We start from the raw sequence: 25110 nt of genomic DNA, 5'->3' as shown, positions 1-25110 counted from the left end.
ATTTTGCAAACTACACCCCTCAGGGAATTCATCTAGGGGTATAGTGTACATTTCAAACCCACAGGGGTTTCACCAATTGTGGTACAACTGGGCAGTGAAAATGAAAAATTACATTTTTTACACAAAAATGCAGTTCTGGCTCAAAATTTTTCATTTTCTCAAGGAATGAAGGAGAAAATGCACCCCAAAATCTGTGCCCCAATTTCTCCCGAGTACGGCAATGCCTCACATGTGACCAAAAAATACCATTTGGGTGCATGGCAGGACTCAGAAGGGAAGGAGTGATTTTTGGATTTTGCAGCTCAGATTCTGGTGGAATGTTGGTGGGTGCTATGTCGCATTAGCAAGACCCCCCAAGCACCAATACAGTGGAACCCCCCCACAAGTGACCCCATTTTGCAAACTACACCCCTCAGGGAATTCATCTAGGGGTATAGTGTACATTTCAAACCCCCAGGGGTTTCACCAATTTTGATACAACTGGGCTGTGCAAATGAAAAATTACATTTTTTACACAAAAATGCAGTTCTGGCTCAAAATTTTTCATTTTCACAAGGAATGAAGGAGACAAAGCACCCCAAAATCTGTGCACCAATTTCTCCCGAGTACGGCAATGCCTCACATGTGACCAAAAAATACCATTTGGGTGCATGGCAGGACTCAGAAGGGAAGGAGTGATTTTTGGATTTTGCAGCACAGATTGTGGTGGAATGTTGGTGGGTGCTATGTCGCATTAGCAAGACCCCCAAAGCACCAATACAGTGGAAGCCCCCCACAAGTGACCCCATTTTGCAAACTACACCCCTCAGGGAATTCATCTAGGGGTATAGTGTACATTTCAAACCCCCAGGGGTTTCACCAATTTTGATACAACTGGGCAGTGAAAATGAAAAATTACATTTTTTTACACAAAAATGCAGTTCTGGCTCAAAATTTTTCATTTTCAGAAGGTATGAAGGAGAAAAAGCACCCCAAAATCTGTGCCCCAATTTCTCCCGAGTACGGCAATGCCTCATGTGTGACTAAAAAGTGGCAGGACTCAGAAGGGAAGGAGTGATATTTGGATTTTGCAGCACAGATTCTGGTGGAATGTTGGTGGGTGCTATGTCGCATTAGCAAGACCCCCAAAGCACCAATACAGTGGAACCCCCCCACAAGTGACCCCATTTTGCAAACTACACCCCTCAGGGAATTCATCTAGGGGTATAGTGTACATTTCAAACCCCCAGGGGTTTCACCAATTTTGATACAACTGGGCAGTGAAAATGAAAAATTACATTTTTTTACACAAAAATGCAGTTCTGGCTCAAAATTTTTCATTTTCAGAAGGTATGAAGGAGAAAAAGCACCCCAAAATCTATGCCCCAATTTCTCCCGAGTATGGCAATGCCTCATATGTGACCAAAAAATACCAGTTGGGTGCATGGCAGGACTCAGAAGGGAAGGAGTGATTTTTGGATTTTGCAGCTCAGATTCTGGTGGAATGAATGGTGGGTGCTATGTGGCATTAGCAAGACCCCCGAAGCACGGTGAAATGATGAACCTAATAATCCATAGATGTGTGGTATATTTTAAAACACTCCTTTATACATAGGCCGGGTTTGTCGGGGCAAGTTTCACAGTGGAAAATAGTTTCCTTTCTTATTCCCTTTTTATAGCAAACTTTGCACCTTTTTTGTGTCCTGCCCTTTCTTGCAGTGGAGGGGATTTCGTTAGGAAAATGCTGCCCTGGTACAATACGGGGGCCAGTACTAGAAGTACTGGGGCCCTCTGCCTGCTGGTTCCCAAATATTAGGCCCTTTATGACTTCCTCTTGAAAGTGCATAAATGTCCCCCTCTGGCTGGTAGAACGGAATAGCACGTAAGCGTTATACAGTGCCATCTGGATGATATACACGGCCAGCTTCTTGTACCAGATTTTTGTTTTCCGCAGGGCACTGTACGGCTTCAGTACCTGATCTGAAGGATCCACTCCGCCCATGTACCTATTGTAATCTAGGATACAATTAGGTTTTGAGGTGTGGGTACTGGTACCTCGTACAGGGATGTAGGTGGTACTGTCTCCATGAATTGTTGTCAGTATAAGGACATCCCTCTTGTCCTTATATTTGACCAACAACATATTTTCGGTGCATATTCCCCTGCTTTCACCCCTTCTCATTACTTGGGCAATGTGCGTTTTTGGGAGGCCTCTTTGGTTCTTACGCACAGTACCGCAAGCTGCTGTACCTCTTGAACCAAGGGCCTTAAACAGGGGGATGCTAGTGTAAAAGTTATCCACATAGAGGTGATAACCTTTATCCAGGAAGGGGTGCACTAAATCCCAGACAATTTTTCCACTAACACCTACGAGGGAGGGGGGGCATTCTGGCGGTTCAATTCTTGAATCCTTCCCTTCATATACCCTAAACCTGTGGGTGTACCCTGAGGTGCTTTCACACAGCTTATACATTTTTATGCCATACCTTGCCCTCTTACTGGGAAGGTACTGGCGGAATTTAACCCTTCCTTTAAAATGTATAAGGGACTCGTCAATACAAATAAATTTTTCAGGGATGTACATCTCTGCAAATTTGGCACTGAAATGATCAATGACCGGCCTGACTTTGAATAGCCGGTCAAAGGTGGGATCATCTCTGGGTGGGCACAGTGTATTATCGGTGTAATGTAAAAATTTAAGGATTATCTCAAAACGAGTCCGAGTCATGGCCATACGGTAAAATGGGGTGCTGTACAGAACATCTGTACTCCAATATTGCCTAATTTCTGGCTTTTTTACTATGCCCATATGTAACACCAGACCCCAAAACGTCATCATCTCTACTGCATCTACAGGGGTCCACCTAGCAAATGATGACGTGGGGTTTTGAGCAATAAACTGCTGGGCATATAAATTACTTTGGTCCACCATTAAATTTATAAAATCATCAGAGAAAAATAATTTGAAAAAGTCAATTTCTCTGAGACCTGCTGAATCAAATTGGATTCCTGGGATGGCCAAAAACTCAGGAACCTGGGGCTCAAAATTGTCTGGTGGTGGGGTCCATACGGGATCAATCATTTGGGGGGGGGGGGGGTCTCAGCTGCTCTACGGGGGCGTCTTTGAGGGGGTCCCTCATCAGCAGAGGAGGAAGAGGAGCTTAAGGCGAATCCTTCAAATTCCCCGCTTGCATCACTGGCTGTGTCAGAGTCAGAGTCAGAGGCAAGCATGGCATATGCCTCCTCCGCTGAATACATTCTTCTGGATGACTGGGATGACATTTGGGATGACATTTGGGATGCCATTTTTATTTTTGTGTTTCTGTAAGTGTAATGTTTCAACACGTGTATAGTGTAGGGGGGGTACAAACTTTATTTCAACACGGGGGGTATGTAGTGTGTAGTGTGTATGTAGTGCAGAAAAAAAAATACTTTATACAGGAATTTGATCCCAATAAAAAAAAAAAAAATTGAAGGGGTTAAAAAAAAAAAAAAAAAGGTCCTGCGCCAAAAATTGAGCACAGATGTTGGTCAGTAACGTCCGTCACTGAACAGCGCTCAAAGGCAACAGGACACCCACAAAAACAACGTGGGTGTAAAAACAACAAAAAAACAATTTAAAAAAAACTGCAGAAAAAAAATGATATCAACCTGTGCCAAAAATGCTGTTCAGTGATTGTACGTCACTGATCAGCGGCCACAGGACACCCACAAAAGCAACGTGGGTGTAAAAACAATTTAAAAAAAATTTCCACAGCACTCTCCAAAAAAAAAACAATTTAAAAAAACTACAGAAAAAAAAATGATATCAACCCTGTGCCAAAAATGCTGTTCAGTGATTGTACGTCACTGATCAGCGCTCAGCGGCCACAGGACACCCACACAAGCAACGTGGGTGTAAAAACAAAACCCCACTGCACTCTCCAAAAAAAAAAAAAAAACTGCAGATCAGTGATGCAGTGATGCACCACTGATTAGCAGTGAGGGGCAGCAGACACACAACCTGACAGGGTATATATATAAAAAAAAAAACCTGGACCCCCAAAAAGTTGCTGATCACCTCAGATATAGTGATCAGCACAAAAGGGGGTGCAGCAGACACAAAATATAGCACTCTCTATCACTCTCTATCACTCTCTGTCACTATCTGTCCCTATCTCTCACGATCTGTGACTCTATGACACTGCTGCAGCAGCACACACAGAAGTCACAAGATCCAGGAAGTATCCAGCTGCTGGCAGCACGCTATCAGCGGTGATCAGGTAAGTTTCAGGCAAGGATCAGGTATGTATCACGACAGATTGGCACGGTGACCGCTCTGCACGCAATTCCAGACCGGAATGGCGTCTGCAGTGCAGTCACCGTTAGTTTAAATCACGCGCCTTGGCTGTGATTGGTCCGTGGGTCCCACGGACCAATCACAGCCTTGGGGGCAGGTGGGGTGAGGTGTCGTCGTCACCGATGACCCCCTCATGCCCCCTGACGCCCGGCGGTGATTGACACCTGTGTTACCGAGCGTCTGATTCGCCGGTAACACAGGAAAACGCTGTGAATGGCTGTTCACACTGAACAGCCAATCACAGCGATCGCCGACGGGGGGGCGGCATCGCAGCCCCCCCTGGGCATGCAGGGACATGTCTGCTGTCAGGGACAGCAGACATCGTCCCTCTGTCCCCGCGTCTATAGACGCGGGGACAGTTTAAAGTCATGACGTATATATACGTCAAATGTCGGGAAGGGGTTAATTAAGGCTGTGTTTTTTTTTCTTTTTGGTTATATGGAGAATGATTTACAGATCATTCTTTATTCCTGTATAATCAATATAGCTAATAGTTTCTCAGGATAATTGACGTTTGCGGTGTTCTAATGTTTATATATGAATTTGACTTTTTTGCTTAAAGTAATTATAAAGGAAAATAAATATTATCCACATAAATTACTCAATTAAAAAAAAAAAAACCTCATGTCGACCTTTTAACTGTCGACCTTCCCTTTGTTGACCTAATGCTTGTGTTGACATCCCCATACCTACCAACTTCTTGGCTGCTGGAATAGGGACACTCGCGCGGCGAAGCACGGAAAGGGGCGGGGCCTATGCAAATGAGAGTGCGGCTTACGCAAATTAGCCGCGACCTCATTTTCGGCCGCAAATAGACGCTGTGCGCATGCGCACAGTGTCTATTCAATCAGCTTGGGGGGGCTCCCAACTGCCACCCCCCGCAGCGGGACAATGCCGGCCGCGGGTGGGACAGCGGGACAGGACCCGAAAATCGGGACTGTCCCGCTGAAATCGTGACACTTGGAAGGTATGCATCCCGATCCTGTTGACCTTAGCCATGTTGACCTAATTCTGGTGTGTCGACCTAACCCCGGCCGATCTTCAGTGGTCGACCCAATGCAGATAGTGACCGTATCCCATCTGTAGTAGAAAGCCTGTCAGTGCATTCTTTGATGTCCACCATAGAATCTTAGGTGTCTATTTATTAAGACTTGGGGCCAGATGCAGTAAACTTCAAAAGTGATGAAATTGAGAGTGATAAACAACCAATCAGCTCCTGCCTGATATGTTTCAAACACAGTCTGTGACATGGCAGGTAGGAGCTGATTGGCTGGCTGATTATCACTCTCCAGATTATCACTTTTGAAGCTTTAGTGCATCTGACTCTTGGAGTGATAGCCAGCTGCCAGTACCAGCCAGTCAGCTCCCAACTGTCAAGTTACAGGTTGTGTTTGAAAAATGACACATGCTGGTTGGCTGGGACTGAAGGTGCCCATACACGTTACAAATAATGGGTGCGATGAGATGCGCGCTCCCGTCACACATCTCATCGCACAGCACAAAACGTATGTGCTGCACATACTTTTTGTACTAGGTCTCACCTCCTCTCATCGCATTGCAAAACCTATGCGATGCGATCTAGTCCAAACTGTATACAATAATTGTACCGTGTATGGACACCATTTATCTCTCTCCACTTTATCTCCATCCAAGGCTTATTAATTAAATAAGTTTCTACCTCATCTTTAAGAAGCTGACCAATCTAGGAGTCTTTCTTTAGCAATACACCACTGAGCTAGTACTGGCAATAATTCCACCACCATACAAATCACACCATATAAAACATCACTCTTAACATTCAGAATAGATGCATGAGGAGAGTCCTCTAGCTGACACGGTGTCTCTGATGATAACATCTTTCCCATGGGGCTGCTGATCTCCTGGCATCAGAGAGGCGTGTGATGAGCCCCTCCAATCAGCCCCCTGACTCCTTGTGCTAAGGGAGTGGCTCTTCAGCAGGCTGCCTGTGGGAGAGCTGTAAGGACCTGCCTGGCTGTTCTGTGACTGTGTAGCAGCCATACCTGCATTACCCTTCGCATTGCCCCAATGCTGCACATCGCCCAATCCCGGACACACCGGTGGTATACTATAGATGTATGTCTGTACCTGCATTTTGTTACCTTATAGTAATCAGAGGGTTATAGATGTGCTGGTCATCCTAGCACCCTGCCCCTAATCGGTAACTGTGAGGAGGGCATATTTCACTGATAAGGGGCAGGGTACTAGATTAAACAGTACAATTGTGTCCTAATACACTGTTACACCAAATAGCGCCTTCAGGCACACCAAGTCTGGGGCAACTGTGCCACATTGAGCATCTTTCTCAAAATGTGCTTCTCATTAGCATAAATAGAATTAGGGCCAGATGTACTGAGCAATAAAAAGTGATAAAATGGAGAGTGATAAACCACCAGCCAATTAGCTCCCACCTATCATATTTTAAACCAAGCCTGTGACAAGGCAGTTAGGAGCTGATTGGCTGGTGGTTTATCACTTTTCACGCTTAGTACATCTAGCCCTTAGTGAAAGCAACAACCCTTCATTGGTAGCTTGCACTGATCACTTTATGTGAGAGCTTTTTATATACAGTAGGAGCAAGTTTCATCTTTGCTCCTTTGGGCGTGGCTAGCCATGGCTATTCTATTGTTCTCAGCTGCAATACAATACGTATTGCAGCTGAGAACAATAGAATAGCCATGGCTGGCCATGGCTGGCCATGGCTAGCCATGGCCAAAGGAGCAAAGATGAAACTTGCTCCTACTGTATGTGTGCGAATGAGTCTGAAGGCCCCCATACACTTTGCCATTTGGGCCCAGTTTCACCCAATTCCTATAGATCGCGCCGTGAAATCCGCCCGAAACGCATGTGTATGACATCCGATCTGATGCGCGGTCCGGTGCACATCGAAACGGGGCTGGAGATCATACAGTAAGTGCTGCACATAAGATAAATTTTATGTGCAGCCATCTGGCGGGGGGAGCTGGGTGGCAGGTGAATTGGGGGGACACATGCAAATTAATGGACAGCTGCTGATTGGCTGAGAGGACTCTATCAGCCAATCAGTGACTGCTTATTCATTTGTATGTTTTTCTTTTTTGTTGTTTTTCTTATTATTATTCTGCAGCCCGGCTCCTGGCTCCCTCCGCCTGCAGCTCCCAGAGAGTCAAGGCCCCCATACACTACGCGATTTGAACCGATTCTGGAGTATCGGGCAGAGAAATCGGATGAAATTGCCCAAATCGCGTAGGGTATGACATCAGATCTGATCTGATGCACGGTCCCGTACACATCGGATCAGATTGTGATGTCGGACGGTCTGCACATAAGATTAAACTTATGTGCAGCTGGCAGGGAGCAGGTCCGGGGGAGAGGGGACCAGAGAGCAGAGTCCACTGCGGTCCGGTCCGTGGGAGCTGCGCTAGTGGGGTAGTGGGCTAGCGGCAGGAGAGGTGGCAGAGAGCACCCCGCTCTCTGCCACCTCTCTTGCCGCTAGCCCACTACCCCCAGCTGCAGGGGTAGTGGGCTAGCGGCAGGACTGGAGAGGTAGCGCGGAGCGGGGACCGCATAACAGAGTCCGGGTAGCGGCGGGAGAATGGGAGCCATCCCATTCAAAAGACTGGGCGGGCAGGGCGGCCACTGATTGGTTGAGCTCTCGGGCCAATCAGAGGCCGCCCAGTCTTTTGAATAGGATGTTTCCTATTCTCCCGCTCACCACTACCCGGACTCTGTTATGCGCTCCCTGCTCCCCGCCTACCGCTACCTCTCCAATCCTGCCGCTAGCCCACTACCCCTGCAGCTGGACCGCTCCCCGCCATCTGACACCACCCTGCCTGTAAGCTCTCCCAGACCCTGCTGTCCTGCAGCTCCCCCGGATTTACATGTGATAAATTGATCCGATTTATCACATGTAAAAAATGGCACATCAAGTTCCAAATCATATAAGGAGCTGCTGGGGGAGCTCAGTGGAAGTCGGGGCCAACATTAGGCCGACTTGTCCTTAGGACAAGTCGGCGTAATGTATAGGGGCCTTCACATGTGATAAATCAAATGTAAGCCCTCCCAGGGATGTTGCAGGGAAATCGGGTCTGACTCTGCCTAATGTATGGGGGCCATTTTTTTGAGAGGGTAGTGCCCAATTAAACAATAGGCTGATTAGGCAGCAGCCTAGGTAGCTTAGGGAGCCAGAACTGGGGGGTGGGGGGGGATTAAAATGAAGGACTACCCCATGCAATGATCATGCAACCCCCGGCAAAGAGCATGTAGGCAAGTGGCAGCTACAGTATGTAGTATAATATATAATGGTCATTATGGCCAGTGGTATAATATGTAATAGGCATTATGGTGTATAGTTTAATGTGTCATTGGCATTGCGGTGTGTGGTATAATGTGTAATGGGCGATATGACATGTGGCATAATGTATAATGGGCATTACAGTACGTCATATGGTTTAATGTGTAATTGGTATTACACATGTGGTATAATGTGTAACGGTCATTAAAGCATGTGGTATAATGTGTAGTAGGCATTACGACATGTGGCATAATGTGTAGTAGGAATTACAAAGTGGGGCACAATGTGTAGTAGGCATTATGGTGTGTGGCATAATGTGTAGTGGGCACTGCGGTACATTTTTGATGTGTGTCAACCTGTATGGTGGTTTTGCCAGATTTTTCACGGCCTGAGCTGTACTTGAAAACACTTGCCATGTCCCCGCACACACTCACCCTGTCATTTGGCAGATCTGACACCCCCCCCCCATTTTCCTTCTCACTTCCTTACTTAAACCTTCTTTGATGGAACAAAATCCTTCAGGTTTTTTCCACCATGATCCTCATCTCTGTGTTATCTGCAGATGCAGCTATGGTTGTGTAACCTATACTTTTCCTTTCCTATATTAAACTGTAAGTCACTGGGGTAAATTTACTAAGATGGGCGTTCTATTGAAGATGGGATGTTGTTAAGAGCATCCAATCTGATACTATTATTTTCTAGAAGGTGTTAAAAAATAAATAAGAAGTCGAATCTGGTTGCTATGGACAACATCCCATCTTATACCCCTTTCAGACAGAGAACGAAATTACCGGGTGAAGCAGTTCTGCCCAGTAATTTCGTGAAAAACACAGGTCCTTTTTCTGTGTGAAAGGGCACATCCGTGTCGTAAAACCCGTGTCTCTGACCTTGGAATTGACCAGGGTGGAGGACACGGGATTTATGACCATGTTGACCCTTTCACAAAAAATAAATACCCGTGTTATTCAGCAAATTACCTGGTAGAAATGTTCAACACAGTAATTTGTTCTTCTGTGTGAAGGGGGTCAGGCTGCTCCCGGCAAAAATGACACGGCATTTGAAATGCTGTGTATTTGCCGGGATTTTCAGACTTTTCTGACTGAAATTTACCCCGATGTCCCCTGTTTTGTGTATGTACAGTAATGGCGCGTTGTGGAACCCTTGTAGTGCCATATAATTACAGTATATTCCAATAAAATCCCCATTATCCGCACTGAAACAGTGATAATGATTACTGTTGAGCCCTGACCTATAAATACACCAACATATTATATAGTTACATTTAATGTAATGAGTATTTGCATGAACATTGACACTTTCCTCCCTCTGACAATTAAGTGCTCTTGGTAAAAAACATTCTTAAGCTGTCATTAACTGCAATAAAGTGAAGTAAGCTGAGAACCGGAAAATCAGGCTTTTCATTCTTAAGGCCCATATACACTGGGCAACTTTCAGCTCAAAGCCGCTCAGTGTGTATGCCCCAGCAGTGAGCGCTGCTGCGCGCTCCTGCATCATCGCCAGGAAATCCGCTCATCTGCTGGTATTACCAGCAGATGAGCAGCTTTGAGGATGGTTTTGCATAGCACTGAGCAATGGAAAGCTGTCCTCTCCCCTCCGTCGGCGCCAGACAGGGGGAAAGCCACTCAGTGTGTATGCACTGAGCGGCTTTCCCCCCTGCAATGAACGCTATCATCGCTGTCCATACACGCTGGGCATAGTCGCCCAGTGTGTATGGACTCTTAGTGGTTTGTCAAACCATTTACTGTTTGGCGAAACATGACTAAAAAGTAAAACGCCCACAATTTCAACAAAAACACATGGATCGTTGAATAAATTACCCATCCACGTGATTTTCGACAGACAGAAAATCAGGACTTACTGTAATTGAATAGGTCTAATGTAAATCTGACCTAAAAACAGCAAAAAAGAGCATTTTTTTTTCCCTCGACTGTTGAAAAGTCCAGCACGGAATTGAGTAACCCCTTTGTATGTCCCAAGTTGAGCAATTCCCGACCAACGAAGAGTTTTTGCCGTCTGTGAGTAGGTTTGAGGCTTTCACCAATCTGCAGACCCACAAAAATTCCTGGGCACGTCTGTGTTTTTTTCCAACCTACCCAGCCCCCAAACTGCAGCTTTCTGTCAGTCAAGCTCCAACCACATTGCATTTATTATTCATATGGTTTATTTTGGTCACGAATTCCGTGATACATATGGCACGCATACGCAGTGGATCGAAGACACTTAATTTGCAAATACTCTGATTAGCGATCAATATTGTGGCCTATCGTCGTTATCATGAATATCTTATATTTTCTTTTATTGGAGGTTATCTAACTTAATTTAACTAACCCTATTCTTTTCTTTCTTCAGAATGGAACCGCAAATGGCCATCTGTACAATAAAAAGTACAAGGAGTCCTTTGAGGAAGCTCCAATGTACGTTGCTGTGCTCACCTACATAGGCTTTGGCGTTATCACCTTATTTGGCTACCTCCGTGACTTCATGAGAGCTTGGGGCTTGGAGAAATGTCACATGGCAGAGGAAAGGGAAGCACAAAAAGTAAGACTCCAACATTATATTGTGGGTCGTTTGGGCTGACTGTTACTGTCTGAGGTATACAGTATATTCTCTCATCAGCTGGAGGACCAAATGTCCCCTCAACATTTTATTGAAGTACAGACCATACATGGTGCAGCTGTGATGTGGTGACTTTCCCCCCAATTTTTTTTAATGTTTGAGGTCTAATCTCCACAAAGCATATGCATGTAAGGCAATCACCGGTGAGCTTATTTTGTGTTTGTTAATGTAGGACTTTGTGCCACTCTACCAAGACTTTGAAAACTTCTATACAAGAAATCTTTACATGAGAGTCCGTGACAACTGGAACCGGCCCATCTGCAGCGTACCAGGACCTCAGTTTGATCTCATGGAGCGATTGACAGATGACTACAACTGGACATACAGGTGATTCTTTCTGCCATTATCAGTATGTAGAACAGCCCATGTACTGTTGTAATAGATAGATGGGTACTTTCACGGCGGCAGGCTAAGCTACGTTATCAGAGTAGCCCAACGGCTGCCTAGCGTAGTCATCATAGTGTCCCAGTGAGACAGCTACTCACCGTACTGTTGCCGGGAACTGAATCTCTGTTCCCGGCAACAGTACAGGTCGACCTAACACTGTGTCGACCTTGACACCTGTTGACCTAATGACTATCGACCTAAGTGCTGTCGACAATACGACCGTATCCCCTAGAGGCAGGTAGTTTAAAAAGACCCTTTGAAATCCATTTTTATTGGAGCTCCATTTCTTTACCATTGTATCATACTATGTTCCTGCCTCTAGCTACTAACCGGTAGGGTTTCTCCTGCTGTTCAGGGCCTCACCTTTTCCTTTGGTCCCAGCCATGCAGCATTTTCATGCTCCATCCAGCCGGGACTGGTTTATCCAGGTACACCGGTCTGATGCCTTAGGGACCAGTTCCTGTAGTGGAAATTTAAATCTTACCTACCCGACTATAAACTGGGCTATTGTGCACTGGCATCATTGTACCCACAGGCCAGTCTAAGGGGCAGTCAAAACTGGTCTCCATGTTCCTTGTCCCTAACATCAGAGGTTAAAGTGTGTGTGTGTGTGTGTGTGTGTGTGTGTGTCATTATTATAGCATGAGTTTGACTTATGTCCTGGACATACCACGCTTTTGTTACCATTACAATTCTAAACAAGAGCAAGAATTTTCAAAAGTACAGAAGTTGTAGATTGATGTTCTTCCGCTGTATGCAGGGCCGTTTTTACAGGGGGACGAGCCGTGCAACTGCCCGGGGCGCCGCACGGCTCGTCCCGGTTTTTCAATGCTGCCTCAGTGCCTCCTGCTGCTGGACGAGCCTGGCTGTCAGTGAGTGAGTCTCTATGTGCGCCGGTCGGCGCTCACAGTCACAGCCGCTTGACACGTATATTGAGTGACAGGTGGCTGTGACTGTGAGCGCCGATCGGCGCACAGCACAGGGCGGGGATTGGCTGGCTGATGGGTGGAGGCGGAGCATAGAGGGAGCCTTAGAGATCAGGCGGAGAGGACCCGGCGGTGGAGCGCAGCACTATGTGAGTCACTGTGACTGACCGGTAGTTTAGTGCCTCCCCCTCCTGCTATGAGGATTGGTCACGCAGGGAACGGAGGAGGGATCCAGGCTTATGCGCAGGCTGTCACTCACTGACCGACCCAGCTAGTGCGCACGCTGCGCAGCCTCTCACTCACTCACTCACTCACTGCCTCCGGAATCAGAGGGGGGGGGGGGGGTGTAGTATGCTTGCGCGGTCGGGCTTTTCTCCGGGCTCCGGCACCATTTTCTTACCACGCAGTAAGTCTGCTGCTCCTCCCACCTCGAGTCCTGCACAAGAGTCCAGCTTCAGGCTCTGACCTACCTAACCTGCTCCTGTGTGCTGCACACTGCTGCCTCAGCCTGGTGCATCTATTTTGTTGGTGAGTTAGTACTCCTAGTAGTATGCTGCAGATAAGTTATTTCAGTGATGTGGGGCCTGGGAGCAGCAGTATGTATAATGTAGTATCATTGGTGCCTGGGGGACTAGTTTAAAATGGGTCATTTGTCCAATTGTCTTTGTCATATGTTGAATGCTGGTTGGGTGTGGGATTACATGGGGCTGGAAGTGAGGTGGGGGGGGGGGGGTAGCCCAGGTTGGGGTTACTAACTGTAGGTCGCTGAGGGGGAGTAGTGTATGTCACTGGGGCTGAGGAGTGTCTCCCGGGGGGGGGGGGGGGGGAGAGACACAGCATGACCCACCCCACTCCTCAGCCCCAGTGACATACACTACTCCCCCTCAGCGACCTACAGTCAGTAACCCCAACCTGGGCTACCCCCCCCCCTTCCAGCCCCCCCATGATCATATGTACAACCAACCACCCTCCCCCACCCCCCTCCCCCCAGTGACACGCAGCACCCACCCTACTACCTATGCGTGCACATTCCACATCATTCGATGTTCGCCGACCATCGAATAATGTGGGTGTTCCCCCTCAGCATGCGAATGGATGTTTGTTTTTGTTATTTCAAAACTATTTATTTACCAAAAAAGATGCTACAGGGAATCCTTAGAATCTGACACTGGACCTCTATAATTATCTTAAGCCCCGTACACAGATATATTGCTCAGTTTCTCCTTTTCATCAGCGACCAGAGATGGTCGCTGATGAAAAGGAACCTGTGCTGGGGACCATATCCCCAGCAATTTCAGCCCCTATCGCCCCCGTGTGTACACAGCTTTAGACCCAGAACTCCCAAACTAGGTCACTTCATGTCTGGACACATTGGGTGAAAATAAATAGGATGAGAGATTCAGAAAGTGAGAGATTTGGTATGAAATCTCCAGGTTTTTTTAAAGAGGCAATCATTTACACGGCAACACCAGTTTGATTTTGCAGTGTAAATGATGGCCACTTTAAAAGAAAATGGAGACTTCTTACCAAATCTCTCACTTTCTGAATCTCTCATCCTATTACATTTCACCCATTGTATATGATGGCATCAATATCATACCTTGTAGCATAATGTATCATGGGCATTATGGTATGTGCCATAAAGTATTAGTGGTATTTTTGAGGAAAAATAAATAACCTAAGGGGCATGAATCAGAACTTATGTTTTTATTTGGTGACCAATATCTGGGCAAAACTGGGATGTAAAGTAGTCTTTTCCCGCAAAGCCACACCCCCCTACCAAAGTCCACACCCCTTTCATTGCCACAGAAAACATTATTTGGACAGGAAGTATTTTTTTAGGGGTGTAAAACCTCTTAAGTAATGAGCTTATTCGGGTATTTCTTCTAAATAGCAATGGATAATTCCGCTTTGTGTTTGTTGGATATAACCCAGGAAAAATTCCATGCAAAGAATTTAGGTCCCCCATAAGGACTGTTTTCCTTTGTGTTGCACAATTATATTTCCATTTTTTCCTTTTTATTTTCACTATTTGAGCACTAAGACAAAAGCACTTCTCACCTGAGGCCTATTACAAAAGGAAAATTGACGTTTTCTCATTTAAATGTATAGTTATGTTGATCTCTTTGAGTGCCAACATCTCTGTAAAGGAGCCCATACATGCTCCGTTCTGTACTATGCGATGTGCGCTCCCGCGCATCACATAGTATGGTACAAAAAGTATGTGCTGCACATACTTTTTGTACTAGCTACGCATTGGATCGCATTGCATGCACAAGGCATGCAATGCGATGCGATGCGATGTGTACTATTTAAGTCCCAAACGGATCCGTTAAACGGACCGTGTATGGGCAGCTTAAGAGATGTTCAAAATATCCGCTAAAAATGCCAGCGTCGCTCACATTTGTTATATAAATTCAAATAAAAAATGTTGGGTAAAAAAAAGATTATATTTCCGATATAAGGTAACGTTACAGGTCATCATAATAAATAAAAATGTTTGCTTGGCAATTTTCACACCAATTTTGACAAATTCACTTGGCACTCAAGAGTTAATGTAATTGCACCAAGTGCCAGTTGCAAATAGTTTATTTTGATCTTGATAATGTTGGTGTTTTGCATAATCCCATATATATAATATCCTGAGGGTGAGTAAAACAATAGTCTTGTGTTGATAAAATCAGCAGTAAGAACAGTGTTGGCGGTACACCAGGTGATTAAGGATTAATTCCTAAAGGAATGATCACGGATGAAGATGTTGACCGATAAGAACATATGTAATGCACTAATGTGGGGTGAGGCAGAGCCTTTCCTGTCATGAGTCAATCAGTCAGTTTTGACTATATAAGACAGGCATGTCCAAACTATGGCCCTCCAGCTGTTGTGAAACTACAAGTCCCATCATGCCTTGCCACAGCTTTGCTATAAGGGAATGTTAAAACTTTGGCAAGGCATGCAGGGATGTGTAGTTTCACAACAGCTGGAGGGCCGTTGTGAAAAGAATATATTCTAAATATCTTCTTTACTTCATTTCAATCCTTTTTATGGTCAAAACTCTGAAGAAGAAAGTCCCACAGTAAATACGGCAGTACTGTATATAATGCCCACATGAAGTCTTGGGCTCATTTATATTGTGTGTAAATCTGGCCAGTGCGAAAATATGACCAATCCATTCTGTTAAATAAATGGAACATATGTCCCATGTCAACATTTGACACATTGACATAACACCCATTGTCGACATTTTGGCATTAACACTCAGACAGTCAACACATTTCACACCCATGAGAAGGGTTGGGATCGTTGGGTCTACAACAACTATGTCGACATGACATAAGGTCGACACAAGCATTAGGTCGACATGGGCTAGGTTGATAGTCAAAGGGTCGACATGGGGTTTTTCACTGACACAGTCGACATGGACACCGTTTGAAGTGCACCGCATACCCTCGCATATCTCACTTCCCTCGCGATGCTCCGGGCACGGTGCCTCGCTACGCTCGTGGTGGATGGTAGGGCATAAAATACCGCCTGTCAGCACATGTCGGCTCAAAAAACAGTGAATACCCCATGTCGACCTTTTGACTGTCGACCTAGTCCATGTCGACCTAATGCTTGTGTCGACCTTGCTGCAAGTCGACCTAGATGTGTCGACCCAATGCTTGTCGAAGTAGTTGTTGTAGACCTAATGACCGTATCCCCATGAGAAGATGGAACAGATTTGTGTATACCAGTCAGTTTCACATGGAATCATTGAACTCTGTTGCTCTGACTTTGGATCAAGCGCTAGAAAAACACTGTCAACTTGGACTGTCAACTTCTATAAGAACCTCCAAAAATGTACTTTTTGCGTTAGTGGTATAACTTTTTGGGGAAACTAGGAGTCAAGTGGTGGCCATATCTGCACAACACCCTGTTTGTTAAAAATATTTTATCTGCAGAAGCGTGGTTGTATTTTAAGCCATCTGAGTCAGCTCATTCCTTCAAAGCCAACACCTCTAGCAGTATTTACTAATACCATACAAATCACGGTAACATTGTTAGAGAAAAATATGCTGCATAGTACAGTGCCTGGTACATTGTATACAGGGTTATCTACCCTCCCTAAATAGCCGGGAGGCTCCCAAAAATCTAGTCCCCCTCCCGCTGGGCAACCCTCCCGGAACCCGAGCCCCTCCTCCTCTTCAAAGACCCGCAAATTGTGGAATTTGTCTACCTGGGGCGGGGCTTAATGATGTCTTTGTCAGGCCCCGCCCCCAAAGTGCTTCTCCCGGAGAGGAGACTTTAAAAGTGGGCAACCCTGATCAAATATGTTCACCTAAATGGGCAGCTGTAAGAGAATTTCGACAACTACACTATGTAGACAAAATTGATTGGCCACGGAGAGCAAATAGATCAACAATATTCTATTGATATCTGTACTTTGTAGGTTCACCATGTGCAGGGGTTACTGCACACACCCTTCTTGGCAAACTGTCCACAAGTTCCTGGGCAACCGCAGGTGGTATGTTTTGCCATTCCGCCTTAAGGTGCCCATACACTAGTAAGATTTATCTTCAGATCTGGCTGGTTGGAACAAAAACATGGTTATGGATGAGTGACAGTTTGGCAGTTTTCCAGCATTTCCAAGCAAATGGTCAACTGTCATTTGCTCTCATCCATAACCATGTTTTTGTTCCAACCAGACAGATCTGAAGATAAATCTGCATGTGTATGGCCACCTTAAAGTACAGTGACCAACTGTGACCCTGGAGAAGGTCAATCCGTTGTTCCAATTCTTTCCAGAGGTTCTCAGTGGAGTTAGGATCTGGACTCTGAGCTCACCAGTCTGTCCGAGTTATCTAATTTTTTTTTAAACCAGCTGAAACCATCCTCTAGCACAACTCTAGTACCATACACTCTGGCATCAGACGTTCTCTTGGCCATCACCAAACCCAAACATTTCTATCCAATGACTGCTCTTACCTCGACGGAAGACCAGGGCTGCCGAGATGCGCGCCCCCCACCCCTCCGGTGCCGCCGCTGCTGGTCTGCGCAGGTCCCCGCCACTGCTTCCACCTTCATGTCCTGATCACCATTGTGGGACCGGCGCATGCGCAGTAGCCTCTTCGACATTGTGCATGTGCTGCTCCAGCCTCTTTGGGGTTGCTTCGGGAGCAGGCCTGTAGAATTGTATTGACGGTCCCAAGTCCGGGGGGGTCAGTATCGTCCACAGTACTGCACATGCTCAAAATCTGTTTTTAGGGGCTACCCCGCAGCTGCACATAGAGAGGCATCCCAGAGGGAGGGAACAGCTCCCAATGGGAATGCCTTGAGTGACTGGCAAGTCGGACTTCCAATAGGAAGTCACTGCCAGTCATCGTGAAGCCAGTGCTGTCTCTGGCTTCACACAGTGGCGGATTTTACCTGGGGGGCTGCAGCCCATATGTAAAAACCACCATGGTTTCTATCTAAAGTTCACTACCTTCACAAACACGTGTCTGTTGCAAGGGCACACCTGTCTACAGTGTATAATTTTATTCCACCATAAGGTCTGTACCCTGGGCACAGTGCTACAGGTCTGCAACTAAATTTACTAGCGTTGTAGGATCACAAACCGTGATCTCTAAATCACAGTATCAGAAAATCGAGGAACACCAAGAGGTCTGTCGCAGAGATCTGAGAATGACAACACAATGGACATGATCAGGGGAAGAAAAGAGCAGTAATGTAACTAGTATACTAGAGATGAAAGACGTTAAATGGTTCAAATGAACTGTTAATGGGAAGACCTCTGAGTATTCTTAACAGAAGAGCAGTGGTGGCTAAAGGCAGCAGAAATGAAGATATGATGGTGGAAGGTAGATAGATCTCTTCGGTAGAAACAAAGCTAAAGTCATTCTAACATTCCGTGTTACATGTAATGAGAATGTAGGGTCAGATAATCGGCACCATAGGCAAATTTCAGTGGAATGGTTTCAGGAACTTTTCCAACTACAGATCTAGATTAGCTTTCTAGTGGTTATTTTGGTTGGACCCATCCTTTCCTCCTTATTCTTTCATCTCTTGCATGCTCACAAAGATCAAGAAAATAGAAAAAACAAGTCGTCTATTTTCTTAACTCCATTATTGGTTCCCAGTAGCCTTGGAGCTGCTTCAAGAAGAACCATAGACTCTAGCACTTCATTTAGGTATAAACAGCTACATTTCATGGCATCGCAATTAGGGAGGCCAATCCCGGGATCGGGATCGGCGGGATCCCGGGATTTTGGCCTAAAATCGCCGGGATTAAAATCCCGGGATTGAAGATTTCAATCCCGGGATTCCGGGATTAGCAACCCCATTAGATTTTGCTTAAAGCCGGGCAGCGCTGAGCACCAGAGTATGGCTCAGACGCTGCCTGGCTGACTGTTCATTACCCCCGGTACTGCTGTCGGGAGTTGTGAGGGACAGTGCGCTGTGCCGACGGCGCCCAGGCTGCGCAGCGTGACCCCTGACATCACGCTGCGCAGCCCGGCCGCTGCTCTGCCTGTCGTGCTGACCCGGACAGACGCCCGCTGTTATGCCCCCTGCCTTCCGCCGGAGATAGATGCTGCCTGTGCCCTGTCACCGCCACTGCCGCCGTAAGTGACAAGGCAGAGACTATAGGCACGGGGATGATGTGCGGGGTGCAGCAATTTATATTGACATCTGGGATTGCCCGTTTTTCTTTTATTAGGGAGGCCAATCCCGGGATCCCGGGAATCCCGGGATTGAGCATTTTTCAATCCCGAATCCCGGGATTGAAAAAATGCCCCGGGATTGGCATCCCTAATCGCAATTGAACAGGAACTGACTTCTGAGGGAAAAGGGGGTGTTGGAGTCTTTAAATACTTGCAAAATGAAAACAAACCATTCAACAGTGTATTACAGAGTTTGGAAGACCATTATTTCATGGTATGAATCCAAATGCAACAATAATTCCACACCACTTAGATTTTCTGTATATTAACCATCTGCATGGTGTTCTTTTTGCTGGGGAGAAAGTTGGCCTCAAGCTAATTTAATCATTCATTTCTACCAAGCAGTGAAATGCATTTGCCCTTCCATGAGTTCATTGGTGGCACAGGAAGACCTCCATTTAGTATTTACAGTATGGCAATAATAGATGCAGGATTTGAACCAATTCTTGAAGTTCCTGGGATATGAATGACACTGGAAACACTGTAGTTGCCCCAGCATCTGTTACCTTTGCCAGAGGCGCTGGAGAATTCTAGGCACTTTTTGAAGATGGTGTGTTGGGAATGAATGTACGTACTTGCATAAAGCTTTATTAACATTTTAAGTAAAAGCGATATCATCCATTTACCCACTGCCAGCAGCTGAATTTTCTGGAACTTGTGAGAACTAAAAGACAAATCGTCTTAAGAAAAAAGAATCACTTGGTGAAATGTAATAGGGTGAGAGAATCAGAAAGTGAGAGATTTGGTAAGAAATCTCCAGTTTTTGTTAAAGCGGCAATCATCTACACTGCAAAATTGCCGCTTTAAAAAAAACCTGGAGATTTCTTACCAAATCTCTCACTTTCTGACTCTCTCACCCTATTACATTTCACCCACTGTTTGCCATTCTAATAGACCCATATTCCAAGATGCACGTTGTTATATTCGTAAGTTCGGATGCAGAGCATCTGCAAAAATATGGTAACGACACTGCCACAAAAATTTGTACCTGAGACGCTCACTGATGTCGTTTCTGATCTGTCACTTGCATATTGTATTAGTCTTACAAGAAGGATGGACATAATGTGGCAGAAGTATCTTGAGACAACTTTAGTTGTGCAATGACAACCTCATGGGGAATAAAAAGAGCTTAAAGGAGCCCATACACGCTCCGTTCTGGGCGTCCATTCTGTACTTTTAAAGTACACATCGTATCGCATCGCATGCCTTGTGCATGCAATGCGATGCGATACGATGTAAAGCTAGTAAAAAAAGTAACACAAAAATCCGGGGTTGGACCGTCACAAGCGCTGGGTGCAGGTACAAACACTAATCTCCTAGTGTGGATGGCACAGGAGATCAGTGCTGAAATCAGATCCTCACTTGAAATTGGGTCTGACCGATGTGAGTGATAACCTCCCTGGGCGCATGCAGCAGACAGACACTTACTTTAAAGTTCTGTCTCGCGTTCACATAGCGGGTTCTTTATCAGGGAAATGACCATCACACATTCGTCTGTATGTCAAACTAGAGCGACACTTACTTTTAAATTCTGTCTCGCGTGCGTGTAGCAGGTTCTTTAAAAGACCAGGTTTTCACATCTCAAGCAGGGGTAACAGACAGGATCCTATTGGAGGACTGACAACCATGTGACCCAAAGTCCTCAAATAGGAACCTGTCTGTTACCCCTGCTTGAGCTGTGAAAACCTGGTCTTTTAAAGAACCTGCTACACGCACGCGAGACAGAATTTAAAAGTAAGTGTCGCTCTAGTTTGACATACAGACGAATGTGTGATGGTCATTTCCCTGATAAAGAACCCGCTATGTGAACGCGAGACAGAACTTTAAAGTAAGTGTCTGTCTGCTGCATGCGCCCAGGGAGGTTATAACTCACATCGGTCAGACCCAATTTCAAGTGAGGATCTGATTTCAGCACTGATCTCCTGTGCCATCCACACTAGGAGATTAGTGTTTGTACCTGCACCCAGCGCTTGTGACGGTCCAACCCCGGATTTTTGTGTTACTGTATTGGGAGATAGATGGTCTCCAGGACCCTTTGAGCTGCTTATCATTCATTTGATTCTGTGCGTTTCTCACGCCAGGTTACATACCCTTTCTGTTTGCTAGTAAAAAAAGTATGTGCAGCACATACTTTTTGTACTGTACGATGAGATGCGCGGGAGCGCGCATCTCATAGTACAGAACGGACAGAGCAGAACGGAGCGTGTATGGGCTCCTTAAGCCTATTTGACAGAAGCAGCAGACTAGACCTCTATATAATAGTGATCTGTCCTGTCTCCCTCATGAGCAATAGCTGCCACTGCAGTGATGGTACTGATCACTGTCCACCCTTTACCGCTAATCTTACCAGACCACCTGTCTTCTCCTAGTGGTTTGAGGTGAACTTTCAACTGCTATGTTCACTAGTATTTTAATATCTTCTCTAGCTATTATCTATTTCATATCTTCTCCTCTACTGATTTGAGTTTGGTGGAAGGGACTTACTATTACAGCATATGTGTCTTGGTATTCTTATAGCCCACCTTTATGGTGTTGCTTGGCATACATCCCAGTGTAAGGGTTGCCATGCAACAATGCAGGATAAACTGTGAATTCTATTCTCTAGCAGCCCTCTTAGGAAGTCCGTAGAAGACCTAGAACCAGAGGTGGAACTTTTCAATAACACCAACTGTGGAGTATGTAGTCCTATTATGTCCACATTCACAATGGCAACATGATCCCAATGTTATGAGTACACGGTTTCTGTTAGGGTAGGGTTAGGATTCTATTGCTAAACACCATGCCAACTGCCAACATTATGAATGTGACATTCAGATAACTAAAGGGGGATTTCTATACTACCTGACTCTACGGTTTGAATTTACTAAGATGGGAGTTCTGTTGAAGATGGGATGTTGCCCATAGCAACCAATCAGATTCTATATATTGTGCTCTAGAAGGTGCTAAATAAGTAGTAGAATCTAATTGGTGGCTACGGCAACATCCCATCATCAATAGAACTCTCATCTTCGTAAATACCCCCATTTGTCTAGAAGGGGGTTAGCCCCATTGTAAGGGCTGCCATGTGTATTTAAAAGAAAAATAAATGGTATTTGTGTATTATCAGTTCGCCCAAGATTTCCATCGTACGACATAGTTTTGGTCGCATCGCATTTTTTATTGTACAGGCACCATGATGGGTGATTACTATGTTAAATGCACCCCCAAATCGCCACCCCCACTATCAACGGGCACCCGAAGTGTGGCGAGCGCTGCGAGCCCACGAGGGGCGGTGGTACACGTCCTCCGACCTTTTTATACCCCCACTATCCACGTCGGCGTGGAGTTGATTTTATATAGTGTGGCGAGCGCAGCGAGTCACCGAGCCCGAAGCGTGGCGAGGGGATGCGGATTACTTCACATGTAATCCGCATCCCCTCCCGGGGCTCGCTTCGCTCGCCACACTATCTAAAATCAACTCCATGCCGATGTGGATAGTGGGGGTATGAAAAGGTCGGAGGACGCGTACTACCGCCCCTCGCGGGCTCGCAGCGCTCGCCACGCTTCGGGTGCCCGTTGATAGTGGGGGTCGCGTTAACAATGGGGGTGCATTTAACATAGTAATCACCCATCAGGGTGCTTGTACAATTTAATATTGCATTGCATCGCATTCCATTTCTAATGGCATGTGATGCAATATTTTATCGTACAGTGCGGGTCTCTGGGCCCGGAAATCAGATCCCATCGCATACCTTAATTAGTGGTATGCGATGCGATGCGATGGGCTCCCTGATAATACACAAGTACCAAATAAATAATTATCGGGGAGAATAATTTGTACTTCTTTTTTTTGTAAAAATATTTGTAGTTACACTCTAAAGCAGCGGTGGCCAAACTGGTCCTCGAGATCTATCAATGCTCCACGTTTTCCAGACCACCTAGCTGGTGCACAGCTGTAGTCATTACTAACTGTCACATTCCCCAGACCACCTAGCTGGTGCACAGCTGTAGTCATTACTAACTGTCACATTCCCCAGACCACCTAGCTGGTGCACAGCTGTAGTCATTACTAACGGTCACATGACCCATATCACCTAGCTGGTGCACAGCTGTAGTCATTACTAACTGTCACATGACCCAGATCACCTAGATGGTGCACAGCTGTAGTCATTACTAACTGTCACATGACCCAGATCACCTAGCTGGTGCACAGCTGTAGTCATTACTAACTGTCACATTCCCCAGACCACCTAGCTGGTGCACAGCTGTAGTCATTACTAACTGTCACATGACCCATATCACCTAGCTGGTGCACAGCTGTAGTCATTACTAACTGTCACATTTTCAAACCTGCTGCATTCATTCGTACTATAGATCCACAGGTTGCCGGAAATACATGTACCATTGGTAGATCTTGAGGACCGGTTTGGCCACCCCTGTTCTAAAGCATTGACTTGATATGGTGCTTAGTGGGTCACCTGGGTATAAATGGTAAATGGATCTCAACTAGTCGTTAAATTGACTGACCATGTAATGGGTGTTTCTTTTATTTTAGGTTCACTGGAAAAGTCATTAAGGATGTGATAAACATGGGGTCCTATAACTACCTTGGGTTTGCAGAGAACAATGAGGAATCCCTGCGCTCAGTGAAGAATATATTGGAGCAATATGGAGCTGCTGTGTGCAGCACCAGGCAAGAAATGGGTAAGGACACCCAGTGGGTTGCTGTGGTTACCGGACTGTGGAAAATGACTGCCGCTTAAGGAGTCTTGTTAAATATTATTCACTGGTAACTGTTTTAACTTTTCTAGGCCTGAGGAAACAAAATATATTGAAAACATGTGTTCTACAATATAAATGGCAAGTTAAACATTATTACTTTGCTTTAATCTTATGTTACTTGTCATTCAGCTCTTCCAGCATTTTCCAAAGCAATGAAAATGTTCCACAGCTGTTGAGCTAGTGTTCCCTTTGTATATACAGTACGCGCTACCTAGCATTGTTCAGCATTGGTTATAAAAGCAGCCATTTCGTATTTAATCATGTCATGGTTTCAAACCATTATTTCAGTACAATAAATGGTTTAAGTCAACCATGACTGTAGGTAATATCGATGGATTTCAACTGTATTCCTTACTTTTTTTCCCAATTGAATTTGTATGTATTTATGTATGAAGCACTTTATCTGGGATATGGCAGGCAATACTGACCTACCTCCTGACATTGTGATATCCTGGATCGAGAGAGGGGTTTGGCCATGTTGGGGTGGGGGGGGGGGGTTTGTTGTAATTGGCAAACTACTGTCCACGCTAGACTATTTTAAAGAGCAAAATGCGCCCTGTCCCTTTAGCAGCACCCGTGCTGTCACTGACACTGTGTGAATAGATGGTGTGTGCGTGCATACAACCTCTAAACACGTTAACCAGAGAGCTTAGAGGAAGCCCCATCTTCCCATAGGTGCTGGGCATGCCCCCATCAGTGGCGGGGACACCCCTACCCACATTGGTGACAACAATGTAACCGACTCACCGCACTCTTGCTGCCCCCATACTCTGGTTCCCTACCCTGCCACAATCCTAGCCTAGCAGGAACTTTACAAACATTGGGCGAGATTCACCAAACTAAAAATGCCGTAAAAAAAACCGTTTTCGGGGTTTTTACCGCATTTTCATATGCAGCAAAGCCCCACCGCTGGGGCTTCGCTGCGGGGGGTTACGCCAGTTCTATATGGAGTAACCCCATGGAAGCCTATGGGCTTCTCTTCGCGTCCCCCGCCGATCCGCGACGCACCCCCCTTATCTGTGTCCGGGCAGCCTCCTGCTGTGCTGCCCGGACCAGTGACCTCCTGCACAGCTTCCGAGTGCAGGGAGG

At 45.8% G+C, this 25110-nt stretch overlaps 1 protein-coding gene across 2 annotated transcripts in view; it reads left to right on the top strand.

The window, feature by feature from the left end:
* LOC146063452 (serine palmitoyltransferase 3-like) overlaps positions 1 to 25110 on the top strand; it is a 117207-nt gene that overhangs the window by 31784 nt on the left and 60313 nt on the right. Inside the window, exons 1-4 of one of the 2 annotated variants that reach the window (XM_083175837.1) lie at positions 6296 to 6412; positions 10980 to 11168; positions 11419 to 11573; positions 23795 to 23943. In XM_083175837.1, coding sequence (XP_083031963.1) covers positions 6365 to 6412; positions 10980 to 11168; positions 11419 to 11573; positions 23795 to 23943 — 541 coding nt within the window. In that variant the 5' untranslated portion in view covers positions 6296 to 6364. Of the gene's footprint in view, positions 1 to 6295; positions 6413 to 10979; positions 11169 to 11418; positions 11574 to 23794; positions 23944 to 25110 lie in introns of those variants that run through there. The other variant, XM_083175836.1, reaches the window with a different exon arrangement.

Source organism: Crinia signifera, chromosome 3 (genome assembly GCF_055691185.1).
Source record: "Crinia signifera chromosome 3, ASM5569118v1, whole genome shotgun sequence".
Lineage (NCBI taxonomy): Eukaryota > Metazoa > Chordata > Amphibia > Anura > Myobatrachidae > Crinia > Crinia signifera.
The sequence above is the reverse complement of the archived record's forward strand: the minus strand, read 5'-3'. Positions and strand labels throughout refer to the sequence as shown.